Raw genomic sequence first — 25,341 nt, forward strand, 5'->3', positions numbered from 1 at the left:
TTGTCATGGCCTCAGTCTTATGTCAGAAGATAGATGCCCTCCAAAGAAACGCTCACGCGCACTCACACCCCACCCTTTATGATACCTTCCTGTGTTTCTTGGTAGTGCACGCCACCCTCAGAGGTTAATGCTGGGTCAACCCGGTACTGGGGCTGTGGGCGGGCCCTGAGAGTCATCCGTCAGTCCAGTTCTCGACAGTCCCCATTCCTGAATGATACTGTAAGGAGGCTTCCCGGGATAAGGAGAAGCTCTGCGAGTAGAGAAACTCGTTGGCAGCATTCAGGTGCGGCGAGGGCGGCTTCCGCTCGCACGCGGTGCCGGTGCCAGGGAAGCCGCGCTCCCTCGGGAAGGAGGCGCCGGGCCCCCGCTCTCGCTCTCGGACCTGAGACTGTGAGAGCTGATTGTAGACGCTGAAGTGGGCACTTCCGGGCGGCTGGGAGCTCGGAGCCGAGATGGCGGGCAGCCGGGGCATCATAGTGGTGGCGGTGAAGTGCGTGGGGAAGGACTGGTAAGGCACAGTCTCCACGGTCTGAACGCTGTAGCTCGTGTACGGCGACACTGACGTCCACATGTTACAGCTCAGTGGGGGCGGGGGCAAGTCGTCCACCCCGGACACACCGGCGATCTCGGTCCCTGAACCTGAGTACATGCAGGCTTCTCGTGGGGTCACCTCACTGCAGTAGGAGGGGCTCAGCATCTGTTGGTCGTAGGGAGGCGGAGACCGGAAATAATGATCCTCCCCCACTGCAGTGGGAGCTTCCAGATAAGATCTTTTGCAGGGTAAGTCCAGGTGGCGGGCGCTGTCTGCCGGAAGACAAAGAAACCTCAGGAAGAGCCATTTCCGCCAGCCCAGGGCCCCGAATACCCCCGCTGGACGCTAGGACAGCCCATCCTTGTCATTCAGGGCCCCCACTGCCCCACGCTACCACGGCACTCCCAGAACCATTTTAATCAGCTACAGCTTTTCAAAGGCGGCCGCAGCCAAGAAGTGGTCCGATCATGGACCATGCTCAAAGGCTATGGGGCACACTGCATCACTGGACACTGAGTGATGTGTTTAGCCAGGCAGTGTATAGCTTTGATCCTTTGCCACCCTGACTCTTGGGGATGGTAAGAGGCCTCAATGTGCACTGGCGCTCTTAGGCTAGGCCCACCCTGGCCAAGGAAAGTGCAAGCCACTGCCAGCCCAAACCGGGCCCGGAGGCTACATCTGCCTGAATTAGCCAGAAAAGTAAAGCCTCGATGCTTCGGCCTCAATCCTCCACTCCCAGGAAGGCTTTAGCAAGACAAAGCTACTCACAGGCACGCTCCTATTGCTTTTAGAGGAGGAAGTAAACCCTACATGTGTTCAAAGAAGTCCCATCAGATTGTAATTACACAGATTCCAACATAACAGCGTTTACACAATTAAGAAATGGAGCTGTTAATAAGTAAAAGGTGACTAGTACTTTTAAGGCTAAGCTAATACTGTGTCTCAGGAAACGTGACATTAACTGCTCCAAACCACGGATGTGTGTCTTTCAACATCCTTGAGCATGAGGGCTTGAGTCTCTGGACGAGCACGGGCTCCCCTGGGATACAGGGATGACCCAGGCCTGAGGACTTGGGCGACAGCCCACTCAACGAATTCAAGAACACTTGTCGGGTCGCTTGTCTTGGTCTCCCTCCTTCTGTTTTCTCTAGGGATTCTCAGCAGGAAAGAGGCCACAGACAGTAGGTAAATAAATGTGTTTGGCTGTGTTCCAATAAGACTTTATTTATGGATACCAAACTTTGAATTTCATATAATGTTCATGTATCATGAAAGAGTCTTGACTTTTTTCAACTATTTAAAATGTAAAAACCATTTTGTATGACTCACAGGCTGAACGAAAACAGACAGCAGGCCAGATTTGGTCCAGAGGCCGCAGTTTGCCAGCCCCTGCTCTAGGTCACTAGTTCTACTAGACCCGGTGTGGTGGGTACTCAGGGGCCTGCCTGGCTGGTCCCTAGGAGCTGGGCTGAGAGAACATTCTGGATTGCAAGCAAAAGTCCCCAAACTCATTCCCAAGACAATTCAGTGGCCCTGTGAGGACTTCTGGTGTAATAACACTGATCATTCATATTTTATAGAGGGAAAAATCGAGACCTGGCACCAGAGCACATCTGGTTCTCGGCTCAGGGCTCCTCTTCCTCACAAAGAAGCCAGCACGGACAAGTCTGTTGCCTGTCTTCCTGGTCCCCGGTCTGCATCCACAACAGCTCCCTGCCACTTTCAAGAAGCCTTTGCAGATCTGGTGTGATGCGGTGGGGAGCCTGTGCTGGGGACTCCCTGTGTTAGGATGGAGGTCGCCTCCCTAAGTGGAAACCTCGGGATTGTGACGCTTCCACCTCCTCCCACACCTAGAGACAGAGCCTGGCTGACTCGTGTCCTCTGCCCACCCCGCTGAAAGCAGCACCTGGGGCCAGGGAGGGGTACCGGTGTCTGGGGACACCAAGGCCGCAAGCTGCCTGTGAGGGTTCGGAGGGCTGCGTGGAAAGCAAGAAGCGTATCCCTGCACTGAGCCTGGCCACGGTCCCCAACGCTTCAGGCTCGCTCTCCCAGGCCACACAATAACCAGGTGTGTGTGTGTGTGTGTGTGTGTGTGTGTGTGCACCCATGCATGATCACATGTGCAGTGGGGAGTGTCTGTGGGGAGAGTGTCACCCCCCGACCCTCCAGGGCTTCTAGACCAGGAGAGAGGTACCTCGTCTTTTCAGGCAGTGATAGAAGAGGCTGGAGTCCCTCTGGGCTGGGAAGGTGTTGAGGGGAAGGTCCTGGGGCTCAGCCGCAGCGAACTGCATGTGAGCCCCATTCTCGTACTGGTAGTGCTGGAGCGCCTGGTGAGCCCCATGCAGGGGGCTGACGTCAGGCTTGGATGCCAGCTGGGTGGAGACGAGCCTCTGCCTCATGATGCTTTTGGAGATCACGGGATATTCTTTGCTGGAGGAGAGGGGAGGACAGTCAGCGGGACACGGGAAGGGAGTGGAGATACCTTGAGGGTTACGGAGTCCCTGTGCTTGAACCCGGGCCACCCGGTCCACCCGCCCCACCCCCAGGCCGGAGCAGCCCCACCTCTGCAGCCGGGCCACGCGCAGGTCACTGTCGTCACTGCCCCGGAACCCCTTGGCAAAAGGGTTGTTCTCAATTTTCAGCTGTGTGATCTGTCAGGACAGGATACACGGTAGAGTCACTGCGGGGAGAGGACTGGGCTGGCCTCTGGCCCTCCTCCCCGACCCCAGGCACATTCGGAACCCCCGGCAGTGTCTGGGGAAGTTGCGTCTTGCTGAGGCCTCCTTGGCCTTGCCCTTCACGTGGCCGGCTCCTATCCCTTCCACTTGCGGCAGAACCTCTGGTTCTGTCTCCCGCTCTCCCGCCCGCTGTGCTACCTCGATTCAGCCCCTCATCATCCTCTCCCGGCGGCCTGTAGCAGCTTCGCCTGCACATCATCCCCCTCCAGTGCAAATGCCACATCAGGTTCTGCGTGACTCTTCTAAATGCAAACCTGACTCTGTCACTTTTCTGCCTAAGATCCTTCCCCTGATCTGGCCAGTCCCACTGTGCAGATGTGAAAGCCTTCTGAGAAGGATGGCGTGGGCAAAGGCGGGGGGAGGGGAGAGTGGCCCGGGAGGGGATCGGGAGGCAGTTTGGGGTGGTCGGCCTGGGGTGGAAGGTGGGCCAGGACATGCCAGGACCCTGTGACCGCTGCCTGGGAAGGGCCTCCAGATGGCTCAGTCACCTGCTCCCACACAGCTGGCAGTGCCCCAGGGCTCCTCTCCCTGTTCCATCCCCTTCTCTCTGCAGGTGCAGAATCCCACCCGGGAGAAGAAGACTGTAGAACGAAAGGGCCCAGCACTGAGCCACAGGGCAAGCTCCACGCTCCCGGTCTTTACAGTTGCCAACTCTGTCCATCCCCAGCACAGAGACCACAGTTACTTTGTGCTGGGGGTTCAGGAATCTGGTCTCCTTTCCTGCACATCACTCCATTTCTCACTGCTCTGCAGGGCTTAGCAGGTTCCTGAGGCGCCTGCCCTGCCTGCCTCAGCCCTGCTGCATCGGGGCTTCACTTCCTGCCTCTGTGGTGGTGCTGTACCTTGTGATTCTGGTAGGAGGTCACAGAGATGAAGGAAGTTTCTGGGAACACGTGGGTGCAGAAAGCTGTGTTTTTGGAGCCAAAAGCATTGTTCTCATCAGCCTTCACGATGTGTAGCCGCGGCTGGTACTTGTGCATGGAGTTGAGGATGATCTGGAAGAGAAGGGTCTCTTCTGAGCTCCGGGTCCCCACCCTCTTGTCTTCGGTCTCATTCAGCTGGCCTGGGGCTGGCTTTCCTTGTCCTAAACACCCGGGCTCCAGGGCCTGACCACAGGGGCTGAGCCCAGAAAGGTCCAAACCTCCCTTGAAGGTTGAAGAACCAGGCCCCTGGCCCCACTTGGACTCTCTGCTCCAGCACCAACTCCTGGTCCCAGGACCTCCCGGATGCTACAGACCCTTCAGTGTGGAAATGGGGACATAACCATTTAAAAGCCCCCAGTGAACTCAGCACAGTGCAGTTGGTGGAATTCTGAGTTGTAGGCGAAAGTCCAGGTGCCACTGACTCACTGTGTGACCTCAGGCAAGTCCCTCGACTTCTCTGAGCCTCAGGTTGCAGCCCGGCAGGCTGACTCTTCCCCGGGCCTCCCCCTGTCCTATCCAGCTCTTCTTCCCCTGCTCACCCCTCCCCACTTATTAGGGACCTGCCTTTCTGGAGAGTTGTCAGCGGTGGGCGCTCAGCCCCTCCTCTCACATTTGTCAGCAACAAAAGCAGCTTCACAGCCCAGGGTTTGCAAGATGGGGGAGGGGGGATGCTGAGGAAAATGGTGCCCTCCGACCTGTTCCCTCGGGGCACTCCTTCCTTCATTCACAGAGGCCTGCTGAGGGGACACTGGGGACACCCAGAGGCACTGTGCCTTCAGACTTGTCCCAGGCAGCTCTCAGCCAGGAGGGGAGTGCCATCAGGGACTAGAGTTCAAGGTAACAAGGCAGGAGGAAGCCCAGAGGCCCCAGGCACCCCCAGCCCTTGAGGATGCCTGGGGCAAAAGGCGAAGAGCCCAGGAGACTTGGCCCAGAGCCCTGGGAGAAACACACGGTAGTTGTGGCCCCAAACCCACTCCATTTGGCTGTGCCCCACGGTAGCGCAGCATCACGTGCCATTAAAATGTATTTTTTATCGTTGACATTTACCAGACGCCCTTCCCACTGGAGGTAGGACCAGGCGTTTGGGGCATTTTATCAGCACCGCTGCTTTTGTTAACCCTTTGGCTCCTGTCCTGGCTGGGTGAGGCTGGTCCCCTCTGAGCTCCTTTCTCTCCGCAGGGAGTGCCCCTCCCTTGGGCTGTCTCTGCTGGCTCCTACCCTTCCAGGTTCCCAGGGGCCACGCCTGGGGCTGAGGCTTGGTGAAACATTTAACCCCTGAGTGACCAGAGTGCCAAGCAAGGGGCCCGAGCCAGGCCCTTCCGTGGCAAGCCTGGGCTGAAGCCGTCGCCTGGCGAGGTTCTGCTCTCCTCACACCCTGGGGACAGAGGCAGCCCAGGGAGAGGCTCAGCCAAGGGCGTGGGTAGCCCAGGAGCTGGGCTGTAGGCTCTGACGTTCCCCGGCCTCCTCGGTTTGGCTGGGCAGCTCTGTCCAGCAGAAACGAGCTCTTCTGCACAGGCCACTCCTCACTCAGACCTCAGTGACAAACCTCTGGACCCTCTTGGGGCAAGTACAGAGCTCCCCAAATCCCAAATCCCATCCTGCAGCTGGGGACCCACTGCCCAGCTGGGAGCCTACCAAGCAAACCTCAGGGCACAAGTCCTGCCCGGGGAGGCCTCAACGGACTTCGTGTTCCAGGAGCCTGGGAAGGGGCCCCTCGGGAGAGGGGCTGGGGGTTGGGAAACACCTCCCAGACCCTTTAGGTTACTCTGTCACCCTGCACTGTACCCACGCTGCAGGAGCCCACAAAGGACCCCAGTGCCCAGAAGACCCAGCACCTGACTACCCGGGAGGTAGCCTAGATGCCAGATTCCCGCCTCTGCACCTTTGCACAGGCAGTTCCCTCTGCTGCCTTGATCTCCCTTTCCCATTCTCCCTCACCTTCTAGGCCTATCGTCTCAAGGCCCAACTCTTCCAGGAAGCCTTCCCACACTACTAAAGCCTGCTCTGAACTCCCAATTCATGAAACTTCCTTTCCATGCATTGTCTACTTGGCTGTTGTGCTGCTTCCTAGCAGCTTCCCATTTCTTCTTGGCCCTTCAATTAAATTATAACTCCTCAAGAGAAAGGGCCATATCTTTTATACCTTTTGTACCTCCAGGCTCCTTTACTTCAAAACAGGAACAAGTAAGTGCGAGACCAGGATATGGGAGGAGAAAGACCTGGGCCATGACCACGAACTCTCTGTCCCCTCCTCCCTTGTCTTTCTTTGCTCACTAGAGACAGGATAACCTCTAAGGCGCTTTTCAGGTCAAAAATAGTGATCAAACATGTGCACAGACAATCCTTCCATGATCACTCACACGCTCCAGCCCCCTGACATGCAGGGCTAACCCTGCATCAGTCCAGCTCTCCTGGCAGGGGGTGGGGGGCGCCCAAGGGGAGAACACAGACAACGGGAGGACAGAACCCAAAGGAGAGGTTGCAGTCACCATGCAGTAAGGCTGTGCCGTCCCTTGAGGACACTTGGGACAAACGGCAGCACCCACCCTGTTCCTCTGCCAGCTGGGCAGTCACAGGCTGTGACAGTCCAGCCAGAGCCCTGGGCATCATCAGTCCCCTCCCCCTCACTGTCACCCACCTCCAGGTCCAATCAGTGACCAAGGCCTGTGACTCCACCTGTAAAACAAAGGCTCCTCCATTCCCCCTGCGCAGCCCTGGCTCAGGCCCCGCCGCCTCTCACTGGGCTCTGTGGCAGCCCCCTCCCTGCCTCCATCTACTTCCTCTCCATTTCACCTGCTACACATCAGATCAGGTCACTCCCTTGCTTAGAACCTTCTGGCTCATCCAGGAAGACTGTACATTGCTTGAGAGCAGGGCCCTTTGTATTTCTTCCTCTTGCCTCCCTTGTCCGCTGGCCCCCAAACTCCTGCCAGTATTTAGGGCTCTGTAAATATCTTAAGTTCATGATGCCACCCGTGATGGCTCCCTCTTGCCCCCTGGGATAAAGGCCGAATCCTTAGCCTATCAGACAAGGCCCTGGATGACAAGGGTGGAGAGATTGCCAAACACACCTTCTAGGAGAGGGAACCAGACAGGCTGGCAGGGAAATCTGGGAAGAGAGTAACTGCCAGACTTGCAAGGGCAGGTAGGGGCCACTGGGGAGTCCAGTCCCAGCCACAGAGAAGCCAAGCGAGGCCCGGAAGCGTCTATGGATCTCTGCCCACCAGCTGCAAGTCCTGAGCAAGCTCTCCCCCTCCAGTCATCGGGGTCCCCCATCTGTAAAGTGAGGCCTTCGACTAAGTGGTCCCAGACACCCCTCCCGCCTCTGACAGTCTGGAACTTGGACAGGTGTGTGGAAGAAAGTCCCACCCATTGAACCAATGCAGACACAAAGTACAGCGTCGGTCCCGACGGCCTGGGAGAATGGGAAGCTACCTCAGTGACTCGCGCCTGGCTTTACTCGGAAGTTCCTCAGGCGCCGCGTTAAACTGTTTAGCCAGAATCTCACATCTATATTTCTTGCAGAGGATGTTGGGTCAAATGGGCCAGCCACGTCAAAAAAACCCCACTACATGGCTGGTCCCATCGTCATCACTGTTCTACAGAAATGGGATTCATTATGTTCTGGCTACAAGTCAGAGGCCTGTTCTATTTTCACAATTGTGATAGCGCCAAACATCCATCTCCTCAAGAGATCGCCATAGCGTGCTTGGCTAATGAGGCCCAGATTTATCTGTGTTGGAATCCCAGCACATCAGGGCATGGAGGGACAGACCGTCGAGATCATTCTAGTTCACCTCCTAATCGTAAAGACGGGGAGCAGGAGGCGGGTAGTGGGAACGTGACTTGCCCAAGGACACACAGCTGGCTGGAGACTGAATCGGGGAAGATTCCAGATGGCCCTTGAGACAGCACACACTGCTCTCAACAACAAGCTCGGTAATTAAGGATAAGGTTTCAACCAAACACCTCGGGGGATGAGGATTCACCAGGCCCTGTCGCCCATGGTAGGGCACAGCGTATCTGGATGCTAGCCACACGACAAGTGGGGCTAATGTCCGTTTGTCAAATATTAAAACCAAATTTTCTCCTGCATCACATTTTTACTTTCTAAGACGACCTTCTCCATCATCCTTCTTACCCCCTCCAGCCCTGTAAAGAGGTTTAGGGAAGAGATAGGATCTGCAACTTAGAGAAAAAAGAAAAAAACGCAACAAAACTAAGACCGGAGAGACCCAAAGATTGGCCCGAAGAATATCTAGACTAGAACTGAGTCGCAAAACCCATCAGCCGATTCAAGAGGCCTGGGCCAGACAGGCCTGAGGCCTCAAGCCCAGGGCAGCAGCCTTCCCACCTTCTCTCCCAGTCACAGCAATGACAGCCAGCGTTGACTGAACACAGCCTCTGTGCCAGGCCCTGCGATGAGTATTCTACACACATCACACAACTGACCTTTACAACATCCCTGTAAAGGAGGTATCATTATTAGCCCCATTTTAACAGGCAAGGAACTGAGGCTCAAGCGGGCGAAGGCATCTGCCCAACCTCAGACAGCGATGGGAAGCAGAGCCGGCATCACTACTCTCTGAGCCTTAGCTCGTACCTGCACCTGCACCCATGTGGCTGGGGAGGGTGAAGCCCAGTCTGGAGCCGGACGGGTGGTCTATGTCCCAGAGCGCCCGGCAAGGCGTGGCGCATTGTCAGGGCTCAGCAAACGTGGGAGGAAAAGAGGGAGACCAATGGTTCTGGGTCCCTGCTGGCTGGCATATGCTTTGGGGGGACATCAGCCTCCAGCGGAGGAAGTGCCTTCTCTGTCTAAATAATCCCCCCGTCAGCAGGCTCACTCACTCACTGCTCACCACCACTCACACTGCCAGGCACCAGGACACAATGGTGATGGAAAACCTCACGGTTTACCGTCCAGTGGGGAAGTCACACGGCAATCCAAAAATCAAGCAAAAATCAGTGGTGAGAAAAAGCAGTGGACCCCAAACTGCATTGATAATAGTAACAAACAAGATGAAACAGCTCGCAGCAAATGTGTAGGACCTCGGGAAGAAAACTTGAATACGCCTTTGAAGGACAAAAATCAGACTTCAACAAAGACAAAGGCATCCCTATCAATCCTCCCTAAGTAAATTTATAATTTAAAGTGATTCTAATAAAAATACAAGCAAGTTTCTTTCTCAACACTACAAGCTGATTCTAAAGCTCATATAAAAAAATAGACAAGACCCGCCAAGAAAACTCTGAAAAAAAAGAGCAATGCAGGGGGACCAAGCCTGCCAGACACTAAAACCTATTATGAAGTCTCAACAGTTAAGGCACTGGCACACGAACAGACACAGATTCAGAAGGGGATTTAGTGTACAGAAATAAGGCATCCTAAACCAGAGAGGGAAGGGGACTAGTCAGTTATTGGTGTTGGGAACCACTGGATAGCTCTCTAGAAAAAAAAAAAAAAAGTTGGATTCACACCTCATATAGAATGTCAGAATAAATTCCAAAAGGATCAATGGTTAAAGTGTAATAATAATTCTGTAAAATACTAGAAGAAAACACAAGCAAACTCCCTTATAAGTAAAGAGTGGAGAGGGGCTTTCAATTACTCAAAACCCAGAACCCACAGAGAAAAGACCAACACGTTCAATCAAAAACTTCTGTGTAGGAATACCGCTATAGGCCAAACCAAAAGACAAGTGACAAACGGGGAAAACATATAAGCAATTCGACATCCCAGAGTAGGAGCGAAATCTTCCGAATTTATAAAAGCTCCTAGAATGGATAGGTGATTGAAAAAAAAATCTAAGAGAAAAACGAGCAAAGGATAAGGACCGAAGAGGAGATACATATAAAAAAGATGCTTAGGAGCTTCTCTGGTGGTGCAGTGGTTGGGAGTCCGCCTGCCGATGCAGGGGACGCGGGTTCGTGCCCCAGTCCGGGAGGATCCCACATGCCGCGGAGCGGCTGGGCCCGTGAGCCATGGCCGCTGAGCCTGCGCGTCCGGAGCCTGTGCTCCGCAATGGGAGAGGCCACAGCAGTGAGAGGCCCACTTACCACACACACACACACACACACAAATGCTTAATCTCACTCATAATAAAGGAAATATAAATTGAAACTAAAACTGACATCTATATTTCACCCATCAAACTGGCAAAGATCCAAACCTTTTTCCCACCATGTTCGTGAGGCTACAGTGATGGTGGGAATACACATCACTGGGACTCCAGTGGAGGGCAGAATTACAAATTGCAAATCCAAGCACCCCTTGAACGGGCAATTTATCAGAAAGAATACTTGCCATAGGTATAAAACGACATATGTACAAGCTTAATCAAAAGAGCAAATATAGGAAAACATCTAATTCCTTCAATAAGGACTGGCTACATAATTAATGGAACGATCATGTGATGAAATTCTATACAGCTGTAAGAAAAGGAATGAGGCAGCTCTACGTGACTGGAATGATCTCCATGATACACTAAGTTTACAAAGCAAGGTGCAAAGTGTTTACAGCATGTTACCTTTTGTGTGGAAAAGAAGGGATTTGAGACTCTGTATTCTGCCTGCATGTGCAAAAAAGAAACACTGAGAAGAAATTAGTAACAATGGTTACCTGTGGCCAGAGCTGGAAAAAACTAGGTGGATGGGGAACCAGGGGACGGAAATGTCTCATTGCAGACGTGTTTTATTTATTCATTGATTGATTTTTAAACCATGTGAATGTATTTCCTATTCAAAAACAAATTTGACAAATAAGTATAAAATTATAACTGTGGTGAGTACTTGGACAGAAAGGTGCATGGTGCTCTGAGAGCATATAATGGGGACCCTGAACTGTCTCCCTGAAGATGTGGCATTTGAGCTTGGATTCCAAGGCTCAGCAGTAACGAACTAGGCTAAGAGGCCTGTGGCTGGAGAAGGAAACACACTGAGGGGATGGTGCATATGCCACTTTGTGGCCTGGGAGCCCACACCCCCAGTCCGGGGCTAATTTTGCCTCTGGAACAGTGAGACCTACTATGCCCAAAATCAAAAGCTAATCTTCAGGCTTCCCTGGTGGCGCAGTGGTTGGGGGTCCGCCTGCCGATGCAGGGGACACGGGTTCATGCCCCGGTCCGGGAAGATCCCACATGCCGCGGAGCGGCTGGGCCCGTGAGCCATGGCCGCTGAGCCTGTGCGTCCGGAGCCTGGGCTCTGCAAGGGGAGAGGTCGCAACAGTGAGAGGCCCGCGTACCGCAAAAAAAAAAAAAAAAAAGCTAACCTTCTACCTCGGCAATCTGGGAGTCCTGAGACACAAGAGGTGGTGAAGACGGCCATTCCCCTTCACACACACACACACACACACACACACACACACACACACACACACACACCCCTCACTGCAGCCATCCCCTCCCTGCCTCCAGATCAGGAGAAAAGTAAGACCCACGTGCCAGCCACCTCCATGTCCCGCTGCAGGACCCAGGCCCCACCCCAGTGAGGCCCTCTTCAATTTCCCGAAGCAGCTTCTCTTCCCATCACGTGGTCACCTGGCACAGGACCCTGCTAGGGGTAGGAGGGGTTGGCAAGTAGGAGGGGAGGATGGCAGGCGTCCTCTGTAGCCAGTGGAGCCACAGCAGTGGAGCTGAACTGGAGCAGCCCAGCCCGGCCCCAGCCCCCTGATCCTTTCTGCCCCTTCCGCCTGCCCGTCCTCTGCCCCTAGGCTTACACCCAGAACCCAGGGGTCACACCCTGAACCCACCCCTCAAGAACAGAGGGCTTTCCTGGACTCACAGCAAAAACCCACAGGAGTTTTCTAGTCAGAAGCCAACCCTGTCTTTTCAGAGCATGTGGCCCTGTGGCCAGAGGGGTTCCTGGACTCTGGGCCCTTCTCCTGGGGGAAGTCTGTAAATGGGAGACAGCTGCTAAAATCTCTGAGATACTGTGAGACCCAAGGGGAAAGTCCACAGTCCATTTGGCTGGAGAAAGTTCCCTGAGGTCTGGAAGCTTTTAAGAAAAATTGCAAGTGTGGAGGTGAGCTGTGCAGAAGGACTTGCCTGGGGCAAGTTCTCAGTAGAAGATGGCTCTTTCCCAGGCTCCTGCACCAAGAAGGGTGACTGGGAGAGCTCACCACTCCAGGTGGCACAGACCAAGGAGCAGAAAGCCAAGGTTCAAATGGGCCACTTTGCCTTGACATGTCGAGGAAGTTAGCTCATTCTCCACAGCCCTTGCCTGCATGGTCAAAGGCTGCTCCCTCTCCAGTGATGCTCCAAATTGCTGAAGATCTGACAGCTCAAGCCCTGGGTACGGGAAGACAGGTGGAGAAGCCAAAGGAGCGCGGGACTAGGCATCAGAAGGCGGGGGTCCACACTCTGCTTCTTTACTCCCAGCTCCTGAGACAAGCACCTCATCTCCCTGAGCCCTGCCACCCCACAAAGGGTGTTGTAACCAATAGACTGCAAATGCTGGATAAATTCGGGGATGGGGAGAAGGAAGATGCTCTGCACCCAAACCCTCCAGGCAGGAAGCTGAGTTAGTATGGGGAACGTCCCTCCTGCCGAGGAGAGGAGAGCCCCAGGCAGGCACGGCGAGTGTAGCCAGGGGCACCTCCAATGTCACGAGCCCAACAAGCAGCCCCACTGGCCCAGACTCAAGACTACATGCAGGGTTATTGCAAACCTCTTATGGACTCCAGTAGAGCCACCAGACACAAGGCAGGCTGGGAAACCTACTGCTGGGCTATGAAGGCCAGGTCTCCTGATTCCTAAAAATCCCAGCTTTTCAACCACCTGACTCTCTCCCCTGCCACATTCTGCAGGGGCCCAGGGAGGTGGAGGAGTCTTCAGAGGCATCCCTGCAGCTGGGAACCATGATAGCAAGCTGTGCATCCAAAATTCTCCAGAGCTTCGATTCCCTGGGTACTTCTGGTCACTTACCCAAAGATCCAGCTTCCGCCAAGCTCTGTGTTCACCCCAGTGGTCTGTCCCCTGGGGTCTGCGTGTGTGTGCAATCATGGGCAGAGATGTGGCTTCCCACTTCCCACCATCGAGGCCCTCGCTAACCTTTTGAGGTTGATCCCACAGCCTGGCCAAGCAGAGGAGGCCAGGTAGGAGCTGACCAGGAGCAAAGTCTTGGCCAGAATGGGAGGCCCCTCTGGCCCTCGGTTAAAAGACCCTGTGCTCTGAGAGGTGGGGGCTTGGCTGACCCTTCCCATTGGATGGTGGCTTGTCTCTGCCCCCTGGGAGAGGCTGGGGCTACATGAGTACACGTCACCATGCACACCTGCAGGTCTCTGTCACACACCCAACGGCATCTGCCTGCGCTGCACGGGGAAGCCCATGCCGCTCGCAAAACAGATAAGTCAGGAGTTTATTATGTTAATGAAGCATTCTCCTAATTGCTGGTTTATAGATCACCAGTGACCCAGAAGAGAACTGAACAGACTCTGAGAAAATGAGAACTGAGAGCTGCTTGCCAGTTACACACCAATCAATCAGAAATGAAGCATCACTGGCACTTTCCATAAGGAACTATGATTCACAGAATTCTGATTTGCACACAGCTCCCCAGAAATAGAACTGAGGCACAAAAGAGGCACACGCCTGCACAGCGCCCACCCCTGCTTCCCCCACCACCATCCACATGGACAGTATGAGTGTTATGGGTGCAGCCGGGGCAACTGCATCTAGGAGCCTCGACAGCACCCGCTCCACCACACCACACCCTGCATTTCCAGGGTAACCATGGGTAGCCTAGAGGGGCAAGGCCTGCTCCCTGGCAGATGACACCAGGTCCCTAGGCTTCTGTTTGCCACGCACTTGAGCTAAAAATTTCCACATAAAAAGCTTTTGTGGGCCTGCCAGGGACAGACGGGGGAAAGAATGAGCTTCAGCAGCCTGGATGGGGCATCAACGGCAGGATCCCTGGGGCTCCAGAACCTCTCTTGTGACAGCCAGGTCCCGGGCAAGGCCAGGAAGGCGCTGACACAGGAGCCAGAGCGAGGCCTTCCCTTCCAGGGCAGGTGGCTGCCGGGCCAGGCAGACGGTACACGCCAGAGACAGGCTTCGGAACCCATCAGTGACTCTTTCTCAAGAAGGTTTACTTGTCTTAGGCTCCAGCAAGGCCAGATTTGGGGAAACTGAAGCTGAGATTTGGTCCATCATCGTCGTTGTTGCCATTTATTTGGAGCCTCTTAGGTACAAAGTACCTCATGCGTAATCTCTCATTTAATTCTCACATGGTCATCTCCATGCTCTAGACAAGGAAACCAAGGCGCAAAAAGGCTAAGAGACTTGCCCAAAGTTACCCAGCCAGTAAGTGCTAGGGGAAGGATGTTCTGCTGTGGGACTCAGACCCTGTGCTCCTTCCACAAACCGGCCTGGAGCTGGATCCCGAGAATGGGTTCTCCAGAGCCCAGAGCCCAGATCCCCGGACCGGCCCATCCCCAACACTGCCCCAGGACTCGCCCTCAAGGCCAGGCAGTCCCATGCTTACATGGCCGAAGGGGTCCAGGTGGTTGTTTGTCAGCTTCAGCTTCTGGAAGGAGACCAGCTGGCGCATCCAGTGGGCCCCAGTGGCAGGAGAATCCGGGTGAACGTAGAGCCTTCCGGGCATGGCCGGCTCAGCCTTCCCTGCCACCATCCTGCCAACAGAGCACGGAGAAGCCAGAGCAGTTGATTGCCCTGCAGCCTGGGGGAGCCCAGATTCTCTGTCCCCTCTGAGAGCAAATCCCCAGAGACCTGAGAGACAAATCACCGATGGTCCTATCAGACTGTCAATTTAGGGCTTTGGGGGTAAGAGGGAGGGACAGAGGAAAGAGTGCTGGGGAGGGAGAGCGTTTCTGAACCTCCTGTATTTCACTGCAATAAGAAAGAGAAAGTGAGATTACAGAGACATGTGATGATTTACTTGAAGGAATGGGGCTAATCACAAGTATGCTGTGGGGAGATTTAGGCACTTCCATGTATGTGTTATATTTACAATTTTTAAATGTTATAAGTTTGGAGGTAGCTTCTCAGAAGATGTAGACAATTTTCAAATTGCTTGCCCCCAAAACAAACATAAGAAACGAACTGGTAGCTGTCCCCTGAGCCAGAAGCTGCTCTGAGTGCTGTTCCAGCCCAGAGACAGAGCAGAGACAAGCCCTTGGCAGGACCTGACCACCGAATCTGGCCTCCCGGCTCCAGGCTCTGCAGCCCTATTACTCATCCACCGCTGAGCCCACGTCCCGGACTGTGGATTCATTCATCCCTCTCTCTCCCTGGGCGCTGTCCTGGGCTCTGGGGGCAGACAGGGTACTAACGGGATGGCCTCAGGAAAAGCAGCCCAGCGTTTTTTCACCCAGTCCCAGCTTGGTTTCGTCCTTCAACCTGACTGCTCTCTCTGGATGGGGGGCACAGCATAAGAGGGAAGGCTCTGCGGCCAAAGAGCAAATGAGTGGAGGAACAGGAGAGAGATGCCACAGCCCAGGTAACTGGGCCCCAACTATGGAATACCAAAGCCCCCAAGGAAAGTGGCTTCCATCTTCTGCCCCCCTCCCTGAGCACAGCACTGCTAGAGCCTAAACCTGCCCAGTGCTGGGGCTCATCTGTCATCCCAAAGCACAGGCACCCACCCTGTTCGTCCACAGCTGTGGGGAGAGCACAGACCCTTGAAATCCACCAAAAGCCCAAACACTGCAGCTCATTTTCAGCCGCAGCCCCTGCCCCACCAGCAGCAGGTGTGCGAACATTTGATGACCCTGTAGCCTCAGCAGGCCCGGCGCCCAAGGCTGCGGATCTGGCCAATCACTGGGACTAACTGGTAAGTCCCTGGGCCAAACGTCAGATGGGGATGGGTGTGCGAGTGGGAAGGCGGGTGATGTGAGGGTCCCGGGTTCTTACCATTTGTTGTCACAGAACTTGTAGCGGTGGTCATCCGCAGGGACGATGTCGATCAGCAGGATGTACTTGGTCTTGGGGTTCATGCCTGTGACTTTTACCTTGTAGCTGGGGAACATCCTCCTGGGGGAAGCCGAGAGATGACGCAGAGGCGTGGACAGAGCACCAGGAGAGGTGGCACAGAGTGGGCGAGGGGACAGAAGGCCTTAAGAGGCACTGCCCCTTTAGCAAGAGGTCTCGGCACTGGTCAGAGCTTTGTGACCTTGGGTAAGTTGCTTCCCTCTGTGGTCAGCCTTCCCCTCTACGAGGAAAGGGCTGCACAAGCTGCTGCCTCTGAGCCCCTGCAGTTGTCAGTCTGTGGCTGTGAGCAGCTAAAGCACAGAGACTCTGGTCAGGATGTGAGAGAGGATCTCAACACCAACCAGGCTGCCTTAATTTCCCTCCTGTCTGTCATCCATACACAACGAAAGTTCTGGGGTGGGGGTGAGGGGGCATTACAGGGGCCCAGAGCAGAAGACCTGGAAGTCCCTGTCAGCTGCTTCCATGATCAATGAGATGCCTACTCTGGGTCATGTCTCTATGGAAACCCCCAGGCCTCAAACCAACTCGTAGCAGAGCAGGAGTGCTGCTCGCTCTCTGGATGCCTCCTGTGTGTTTAGCAGAGGTGTTTATCCCTGTGAATGCCTTGCCTGGGCCTGTGCGCACTAACTGGGTGTCGGGGAAAGTCAGTCTAGGAGCCCTGAGGAGTAGAGCACGGATTCTAGAACCTCCCTGCCATGGTCCACAGCCTGGCCCCATCACTGACACAGCATGCTGCCTTGGCCAGCTTGCTTGGATCTCTCTATGCCTTGGTTTCCTCATCTCTAAAATGGGACTACCAATCTCATAGGTTGCTGTGTGGATTAAATGAGTCCACTTACAGCTCTTACCACTGACCCCCACTGCACTCCTTCCTCCGCAGACCAGTGGTATGACCTACCTCTATGAAAATGGAGTCAGCAAAAAAGCAGAAAGTTTTCCAGGTCCTGCAGCCCATGATGAAACTGTCCAGGACCCTGAGGCTCAGGAAACATTCTAGAGAAGAGCTTCCTCAGACCTCAGCACACCAAACATACAACAGCACGTACCCATACCTGTGGGGTACCCTCCCCTGGTCACCAGGTCCCTGACACCGGACTTCCTCAGAGGGGAACTTCCTCAGTCCTCCTCAGATGCTCCCACCCCCTCCTAGCTGATCTCCCCCAAAGATGTCCCCAAGAGAGAGGCAGAAGCCAAACCTAACTGAAGACACTAAGGCCACTGGGAGCCAAATCCCCTGAGCTGGTAGAAGCCCAAGCAGCTCTGGGAAAGCCATCAGGGGGTCCTCCGGCTCTCATGAAGCTGAGAGACAGCACGGGAACCCTCAGGAGAAGCTGTCCTAAACACCTCAAACAGGTGATTGGAGTCCCCCATTTTGTCGACAGGGAACCAGCTTACCTTGACAGAGCAGGGCTTCCAGAGGGATCCAGGCCCCCACAAGGTGGCAGACCCTACAGCAAGCCCAGGCCAGGACCCTGAGGTGGAGGGTGCCCCAGCCCGTGCACCCTCTCTCGCTGGAGGGCAGGCCCATGAGTGCTGCGGCGGGCCAGGGGTGCGGGAGCTGTGTGACCATGTGTGTGCACGAGCACATGTGCTTGCGTACACGGTGGAGTGCGCGCGTGTGCGCCTGGAGAGAGGAGGGCAGTTCTAGCGGCAAGTCTAGGGACTCATAAACCGTGTGGAAGAATTTGTCTCAGATGTCAATTGAAAGCGTTTTCAAATGTCCACCCAACCCCCTCCCCAGGAACCCAATGCTGCCTCCTGCTTACCAGCCCCCTGCCCAGCCGGCCCTGGGGCACAGCTGGAGCCTGCACCACCCCCTTCCTGGCCCAGCCTCTCTCCAGGTGGCCTCGGGCTGAAGGAGAGGGAGGCAGCAGTTAGCTCAGCTCCCGCCGCCTCCCTGGGGGAAGGCCAAGAACCCCGTCCCCTGCAGGCTATCATTTTGTAACTGCCACAGAAACAGCCACAGAGTGGGGCAGCCCTGGCTGGGCTTAGGGTTGGCCTGGTACCAGTGCCCTGCACTCAGCCTGCTTCTCCTATAATCACTCCAGGTGGCGACAGCAGAGGGCAGGCACAGCTTCCCCCCGCTCCCCTCAGCCAGCGTCCACCAAGGGGGCCAGGAGAAAACTGCTCGCTGCCACTTCAACGGTCTTCATAACCTAGGCTGAGAGCGGGGTACGGGGTCCTGCCCTTGCCCTTCTACCCCCTACTGTACTTCACCTCAGCAGCTCAGGAGGCCAGGCGGACATGACTAGTGCTTTTGAGAAGGCTGGCAAGGAGCCTGTCCTCGGCCTCCCAAGGCATGGGGCTGGTGTCCCGTGATTTGGCCTCTCCTGGAAGCTGACCGTGGACCAGATTCCTGACGGATAACAGCCTCCAGGAGGTTTTAAGGAAGTTGGGGCAGGGAAGGAAGGTGTCTCCTAGCCACTGCCCTGCCTTTCCCTCTTCCTAGGGCAACTGCCCTCAGAAATCAGGAGGGACGATGAGATCTGTGGTTTGAATGGGGAGCTCAAAAGTCCTCTGTTCCAGACTGAGCTGGCCTGAGCTGGCCAGGTGAGCACCGCTGCCTTCATGGAGACAGGTATCTCCGTCTCTGTTAGCATCCAGTTTGGTGGCTCCTTCTGGGCCATGGAGAACACACCCAGTGGGGACCCTGGGCACTATCATTTCCCCACCTAGCGGGCTCCAGAGGATGAAGGTCCTGCCTGGTGTGCGGGAAAGGCTACGTGTGCAGCTGAAGCACACACTCCTCCAGCCTTGCAGGCCTCCTGTCCAAGCTGAGGGCATCTGCCCTTGGTTCCAGAGGGTCCAAGGTTGGAGCCGAGAGGCCTGGCATGGGAGTGTTCACCAGGAGGGCAGGCCTCAGGAAGCTGAACTGGGAGCTGTGGCTTCCTCTGGGCTCACCCCGCCCTGTAAAGGTCTTCTCTATTGAAACAGATGAAACCATAGAGTGAGTTGTAAATTGCTTCTGTGATTTAGGACCAAAAGAAAATGTACCTGAAAACCATCACCTATGGGGGGGGGGCGGAAGTGAACACCTCAGTGGGACAGGGAGGGAGGGCCAAGCAGGGAAGTAGTGACTGCGCAGCCCGTATCCCACTCAGCCCTGCCACCGGCCAGCGCTGGTGGCCGTGAAGCCCTGGCTCCCTGTCCTCAACACCCGGCAGCCACCCAGACCCCTGCTCGGCGCGCCCCTCCGCACCCCTTCCCCGTGCCCTGCGTGCCTTCTCTCTGCGGCCCTGGCGCCCTCTCCCGGCTCTGGTTCCCCGCCCGCCTCGGACTCCTAGTCCGCAGGCATCTGGGGCGCTCCCGGCCCCCGCGGAAACTGCTCCGCCAGGGAATAAACAAGCCGCCGGCCCCGCCGGCCCTGGGAGGAGATGAAAGCCGGGGGGGTCTCTCCTCTGATCATGAAACAGGCTCTGAAAGGGTGCGGGCGTGGGGCCTTATCTACTTCATACTCGGAAATGGTTTTAGAATGAACTGCTAAGATAAGCTTCCTTGGACGTTTCTCGGTGTTGGAGGCTTGCGGGGCGCCGGGCAAGGGTTTGGGGCATTTTGATTTTGGCAACAAACCCGTAAAGACGCACTGAGAGAGAGGCCAAGTAAGTTTCAACTGGGCTCAGAGAGCCGCGGGGCGCCCGGTCCCGGGCCAAAGCGGTGGCCAAATTCAAGGTGCTGACCTATTCACTCCCCACCAATCCATGGGGGTGGGGGGCAGGAAAGAACGAACCGAGGGGACCCACCAGATTCTCTCCAGTTAGCAGAGCCCCCCAACCCCAAATCCACCACACCCCCGGCTTCCTCAGGGGGATCCGGAACCCCAGGAGCGGCTATATGTGCCTTCCCTGAAATGTAGGTGCAAAACCAAATCGAAGGGGTGAGAAGTCTGGAGAGGGGATTCGAGGTGGGGAGAGGCGGTGACTGGGAGGGCAGACAAGAGGGATTCTGGGGGCCGGTAACATGCTGTTTCTTTATCTGGGTGGTGCTAACACCAGTGTGTTCATTTTGTGAAAGTCTGTAGAGCTGTACAATCAAGATTTGTTCACTTTTCTGCAGAAATGTTCCACTTCAATAACATTGATATTAAAAAATTATATGTGAGTGTATATATCATAAATATGTGTACATAAACACATACAGAGGCCCGTGGAGGCCAGAGTTTGAAAGGAAAGGGATGCAGGAAAGGGTAGGGGTCCACAGAAAACCCCATCCATTTTCTATCCCTAGTGTCTTGGGGTCTTAAAGAAGAATTCTGGGTGTGTTGGAAAGAGGCCAGGGCCTAGCAACTAAGGCTAAGTTTGGGGGTGGGAGGTAGGGGTGCCGTCTATACTGAGACCAAAGCTTTTGTGGCCAAATGGTTTCTGAGAGCAATGACAGAGCTATGTAATTTATTTCCACTTTACACACACACAGGGTTTTCTACTTCACTCAAAGCATTTTTAAGAAATACTTTCCCTGAGGTGGGGGGCAGGAGAGAGGGTGTGTGGAATGGATGCTGTTTTGGAAGGCCAGTTGCTTCTCTCAGATTTTTTTGAAGACACTTCCTTCTGATAGACTTTTGCTTTCAGAAAATACTTTAGAAAGAGATCAAAGCACTCTCTCCCCAACCCACTTTCCCAGTGTCTTCAACCCTTACTTCTCTTATCACCCACGCCCCTGGGCTCTGACGCTCTGTATACAGAGCAAGGGCAACTGGCTTTGAAGCCCCGGATTAAGCCGGGCCAAATCCTTGCCTCAGAATAACAAACAATACAGGTTCAACAGGAGTTCTCATCAGTAGTTCATTTTTCAAACACAAATTCACTGTCACTAACACAAGCAACATTGAACTCAACAGGCCATGAAGGCTGATAGCACTGAGATTTATCTGGTGGCAAAACCATGACCTAGGAGTAGAGCAGTCAGACGGTTAGGAAATTTTCATATTGGGGAGGTTTATATTTAAATTTTGTAGAGCTCACTTTTATCTGTGTTTGGGAGAAAATGCAGTTTCTCACATGTATCAAGCTTGGCAGGGATGTGAGGAAGCAGAGAGGGCTCTGTTCTCTGCAGTTAAGGGCATAAACTCTCTGGGCGCAGGGCCCTAAGCGAGACAGAGACTGGCTAGGGAAGGCTGTGGCCCCATTATGTACCGGACATCGGGGGACCCCGAGCATTCAGAAATTGATGGCTTGAACTGCGGCCGGCATGTTATTCACCAGCTCAAGTTGTTTGAGAATTCAAAATCACTATCCAATGAAGGGGACCCTTCTTTCCTTTGGCCTTCAGCTCTTCAAGGGCTTAAGGCCGAGGCTTGTGACTAAGGACTCATACTGGCTTGAGAACATTCGGGCTCCTTTTCTCCAGCCCCCGCCCCCCCCACCCCACCCCCACCACGCCTCCACGGGCCAACCAGAGAGCAATCATGCCCCTAACCAGCCAGGGTCTCTAGGGCAGAGCAACAACTCCACCTTGCGCAGGCCCCCATAAACAAGCAATCAAGGGAATTTCTCAAAGTTAGGGGTTTGTTCTGGGGGGAGGGGCATCATTGTTCGGCTTGTGTAGACCTGGCAGCTGCCTAACCCTGCTTCTATGGGCAAGGGCCAAACGCCTTCCCTTCTCAGGGGCTGGGTTTATGTTCTCTTGGTTCTCCTCCAGCTCAAGCGGTCTAGGAATCTGTGATTCAAGGTTCAGGAGAAATGTCCAGGCCATCTGCTGAGAAATAGAAGTGTCCCAGGAAGTTGATGGTAGAGACACAAAGAAGAGGACAGGGAGAGGCATTGGACAGGACGCTGAAGGGCCACAAGCCTGAGCAAAGCACAGTGCATTCCAAGGCTGCCATGGGAAGGAGGCAGCGGGGAGGAGGGGGACACGGGGTCAGAGGGGTGAAAGTTGTCTCTGAAGCCAGTGGGCAGCTATGCAGGAGGAAAAAGGGTCTGTGAGAACCGTGCAGGCAGGGGATAAGGCTAGTGATTTTCCTAAGGACTAGACCTGGTGCAAGGATAACTTTCTGCCAGGGAAGGACTGCGATGAGTCCCTAATGGGCCAACATCGTCATGGTCATTTAAAAATTATTATCATCATTCCCTGAGGCCTGCCTCTAAGCCTCTAGGGATGTGCCTCTTCTGTCACTAGGATCAGGCACAAATACCTGCTTGAAGCCCGTCACCTCTGGAAGTGTGTGTGTGTGCGCGCATGTGTGCGCTCGCGTATGTGTGTTGGGGAAGGGAGGGAGGAGGACCCATGCAGGTGCAGGAAACCCCACTGAGGAGAATCACAAATGCCTTGTTTAAAATGGCAGGGGCCACGCATGCCCAAAGAACACGCTGGTTCATTTTCAAGAGACAAGGTTATTTCTGCTGCCTCAAGATGGAAGTTCTGGATCCTTCTCTTCTTTTCTTCTCTACATCCCAGCAGTAACAAGAAATAAATCCCCTCTTCACACCTATAATCCACTCAACAATTTACCAAGCACTGCTCATAAGGTCCCTGGTTTGAGTCTCAGAGTAACTGAAAAAGGAAGGATGGCAGGTAGGTCTACAGTCACCATCCTGTTTTACCTGACACCTCTGAGCCACAGGAAGCTTGGGGACTAGCCCAAGTGCACACAACTAGGAAGAGGCAGGCCTTGTGACACCTGATCCCCACTGTCCTCAACAACTGTTCCCCCACCAGGTTCCCCAGTGCATCCTGGGTTCCCCATCCCCAAAATGCAGCAAACTCCAGTCCTGACATTTCCTTGTTCCTTCCCCCGATAGAGGCCCTGGGTGGCCCTGCCACCTCCCTGACTTAGGCAAGAGGGCAGCCGAGTGCCCAGACCCCCTCCCCCAACAAAACAAAGGAAAATTTGCAAGGCCTCTCAGTAAGCAGACTGGAAGGACCCAGCAAACTGCCGGCTTTTTGTTTCCTCTGACCCATCATTCCCTAAGCAGCTCAGCAGAGCTCTCTAAAAAGTAGAACAAAACGCTGAGTAAATGCCAGACATTTCTCTAATTATGATGAACAGTATTCGCTAGCATTTATTGTGTGCTTACATGTGCCAGGAGCTGTGCTAAGGGCTTTACATGCAACTGTATAAAGAAAAACCTATTATTTTACAGATGGAGATGAGGAAAGGGCATAGACTCTAAAGTACCTGGCCTGAGGGTTGCACAGATGGAAGTAGGTGAGCGGAACGGGTAGCCTGCCCCCCCACCAGGTCTGACTCCCCATCCCCGGCCCTTGAAGCTTCACCATCTTATTCCTCAGAAAACCCAACTATGGGTCCACTGTCAGATAAAGGGACATTTTCACACCTAAACTGTACCCCGGGAACCAAAATCCAGTGTGAGTTTGTGGAGGAGGCAGAGTAGGGGGGAGAACGTTTCTGAACCTGAACCTGAACCTTCCAGCTTCTCCATCTGCAGCCATCTCCCTTCACCTGGTAACCGCTCTCCTTGCGATTCCAACCCCACCCGGGGTGCACCGCCCCAGCGAATCTCTCCATCATGCCCCGTTCTGCATCTTCCTCCTCTTTCCCTCTCCTCCAGGCTCTCTCCCACAGACACCAGCACATTTTAAAGATGGTTCCACTTTATAAATCATCCCTCTCTGGCAGCCACCCGAGGGCTACTCCCCGAACAACACACACACAGGGCCCAACGGTGCCTTCCCCTTGGCCGAGGAGGGTGCTGGCAACTGGCGGAGCGGCACCCGTGGGATGAGAGGCTTGGAGTTCGAGCTGCCCCGGGAAAAGCAATGGAAATAGGAAAACATGGTCCCATTACCCTTTCCTCAGTCTGTTGAGGGGCATCTCCGGGTCCCCAGTCAATACAATCCTGAGAAACCCAGCAGCTCCCCAAAAGGAGGAGGACAAAGCAGCCCCCCAGGGGCCAAAAGTGCTGGAGTGGGGACCTCCAGCAACGCGACCCTGTTTGCGTTTCATTTGCATATCACTGCCCCGCCCCTCCCTCCATCCCGTGCCTCTCGATTGTGATGTAGCCCCCTGCGGGCTTCCGAGGTCAGTTCTGATGCTGTGGCGGGACTTGGAGCTAAGGCCAGAATGGCGAAGGGGACTCCAGTCGCCCCCTGGGCTGAAGACCGAGAGGACTGCTGAGGGAGCCCCTGGGGCTCCCCACTGCCCCCATCCGTCATCCCCACCCCCGAAGTAAAACCAGCGCTGACCTGCCCGCCTTGGTGATGATCATCTCGGTGCCCGCCTCGTGAAACTTCTTCCAGAGCTCCTTCTCATGCAGGCCCACCTTGATGTTCTCGATAGTCTAGGGATGGGAGAGAGGGGACTTGTGTCGCCCTGCCCACGGCTCCATGCGGAGCCATCAGAAAGGGGAACACAGACCCAAGGGACCATGCAGGACACTGCCAGCCCCAGGTGCCCACGCCTCGAGATGTCGTTTCAAAAAATTATTCTGTACCATTGGTGAATTTTTAAAAATTTAATCAGTGGCTGAAATCCCCTTCTTCGGAGCTGCATCTACAGACGGGCCCGCAGAGGACACACTAACCGACCGTGCCAGGGTAGATGACACACTCTTACACAAACATAAACACTGCACGTGGCCCGACATAGCCACAGGCTTGCGGGCGGACACACCAACACAGGATGGGCACACACACCCTCGGCCAGAGGCGCGCACCCGCAAACACCTCCTGCAGATCCACAGGCAGAGGGCGTGCACATGGTCACGGTGGTGTCCCCTCGGCCTCGGAGCTCGGTGGCGGCTCCCGCAAGCACCCGGCCAGGGGCTATTCACCCCGCCTGGTCCCAGGCTTTTGTCCCCGCCCTCTCAGGGTCGTCGGAGCTGGACTGTTTTCCTGGGCTCGCTCCGCCGCGGGCTCCCCTCCCCGGCCCGTCTCAGAGCAGCCTCAAGGGCTCGAGGTGGAGGAAGGACGAAGGGCAGAAGGCGAGCCCTGCCCAGGGGAGCGCGAACAGGCAGACAGTCCTGCCCGCAGCGGGGCGGTTGACAGACACAGGCGGCCCTGCAGACAAACCGACGCCCGACCTCCACCCGACGGCCTGCCCGACCCGGCCCTACCTGCTCGGCGGCGGCAGCGGTGGCGATGTCGGCGCCGGGGCCCGGGGGGCTGCCAAGCGCGGCTCCGCTGAGGCCCGGAGCGGCCAGCGCGGGCTCGGGGGCGTTGGCGGCGTTGGCGGCGCTGGCCTCGCCGAGCACCGAGCCCGGGGCCCGGAAGGCCTCCTCGCTCTCCGACAGGCCCTTATCCTGCAGCAT

At 55.2% G+C, this 25,341-nt stretch overlaps 1 protein-coding gene across 1 annotated transcript; it reads right to left on the reverse strand.

Annotated features, from left to right (window-relative positions):
- Positions 1-172: 172 nt before the first annotated feature.
- On the reverse strand, positions 173-25,341 carry TBX4 (T-box 4). Its single transcript, XM_029212414.1, has 8 exons — positions 25,147-25,341; positions 24,278-24,372; positions 16,061-16,180; positions 14,673-14,820; positions 4,113-4,265; positions 3,095-3,183; positions 2,727-2,962; positions 173-804 (listed from the first exon to the last, which is right to left on the reverse strand). The coding sequence occupies exons 1-8, from the start codon at positions 25,339-25,341 to the stop codon at positions 173-175; spliced, it is 1,668 nt and encodes a 555-aa protein (XP_029068247.1).

This window comes from Monodon monoceros, unplaced genomic scaffold (assembly GCF_005190385.1).
Source record: "Monodon monoceros isolate NGI ecotype Baffin Bay Population unplaced genomic scaffold, NGI_Narwhal_1 Super_Scaffold_9, whole genome shotgun sequence".
In the NCBI taxonomy this organism is placed as follows: domain Eukaryota; kingdom Metazoa; phylum Chordata; class Mammalia; order Artiodactyla; family Monodontidae; genus Monodon; species Monodon monoceros.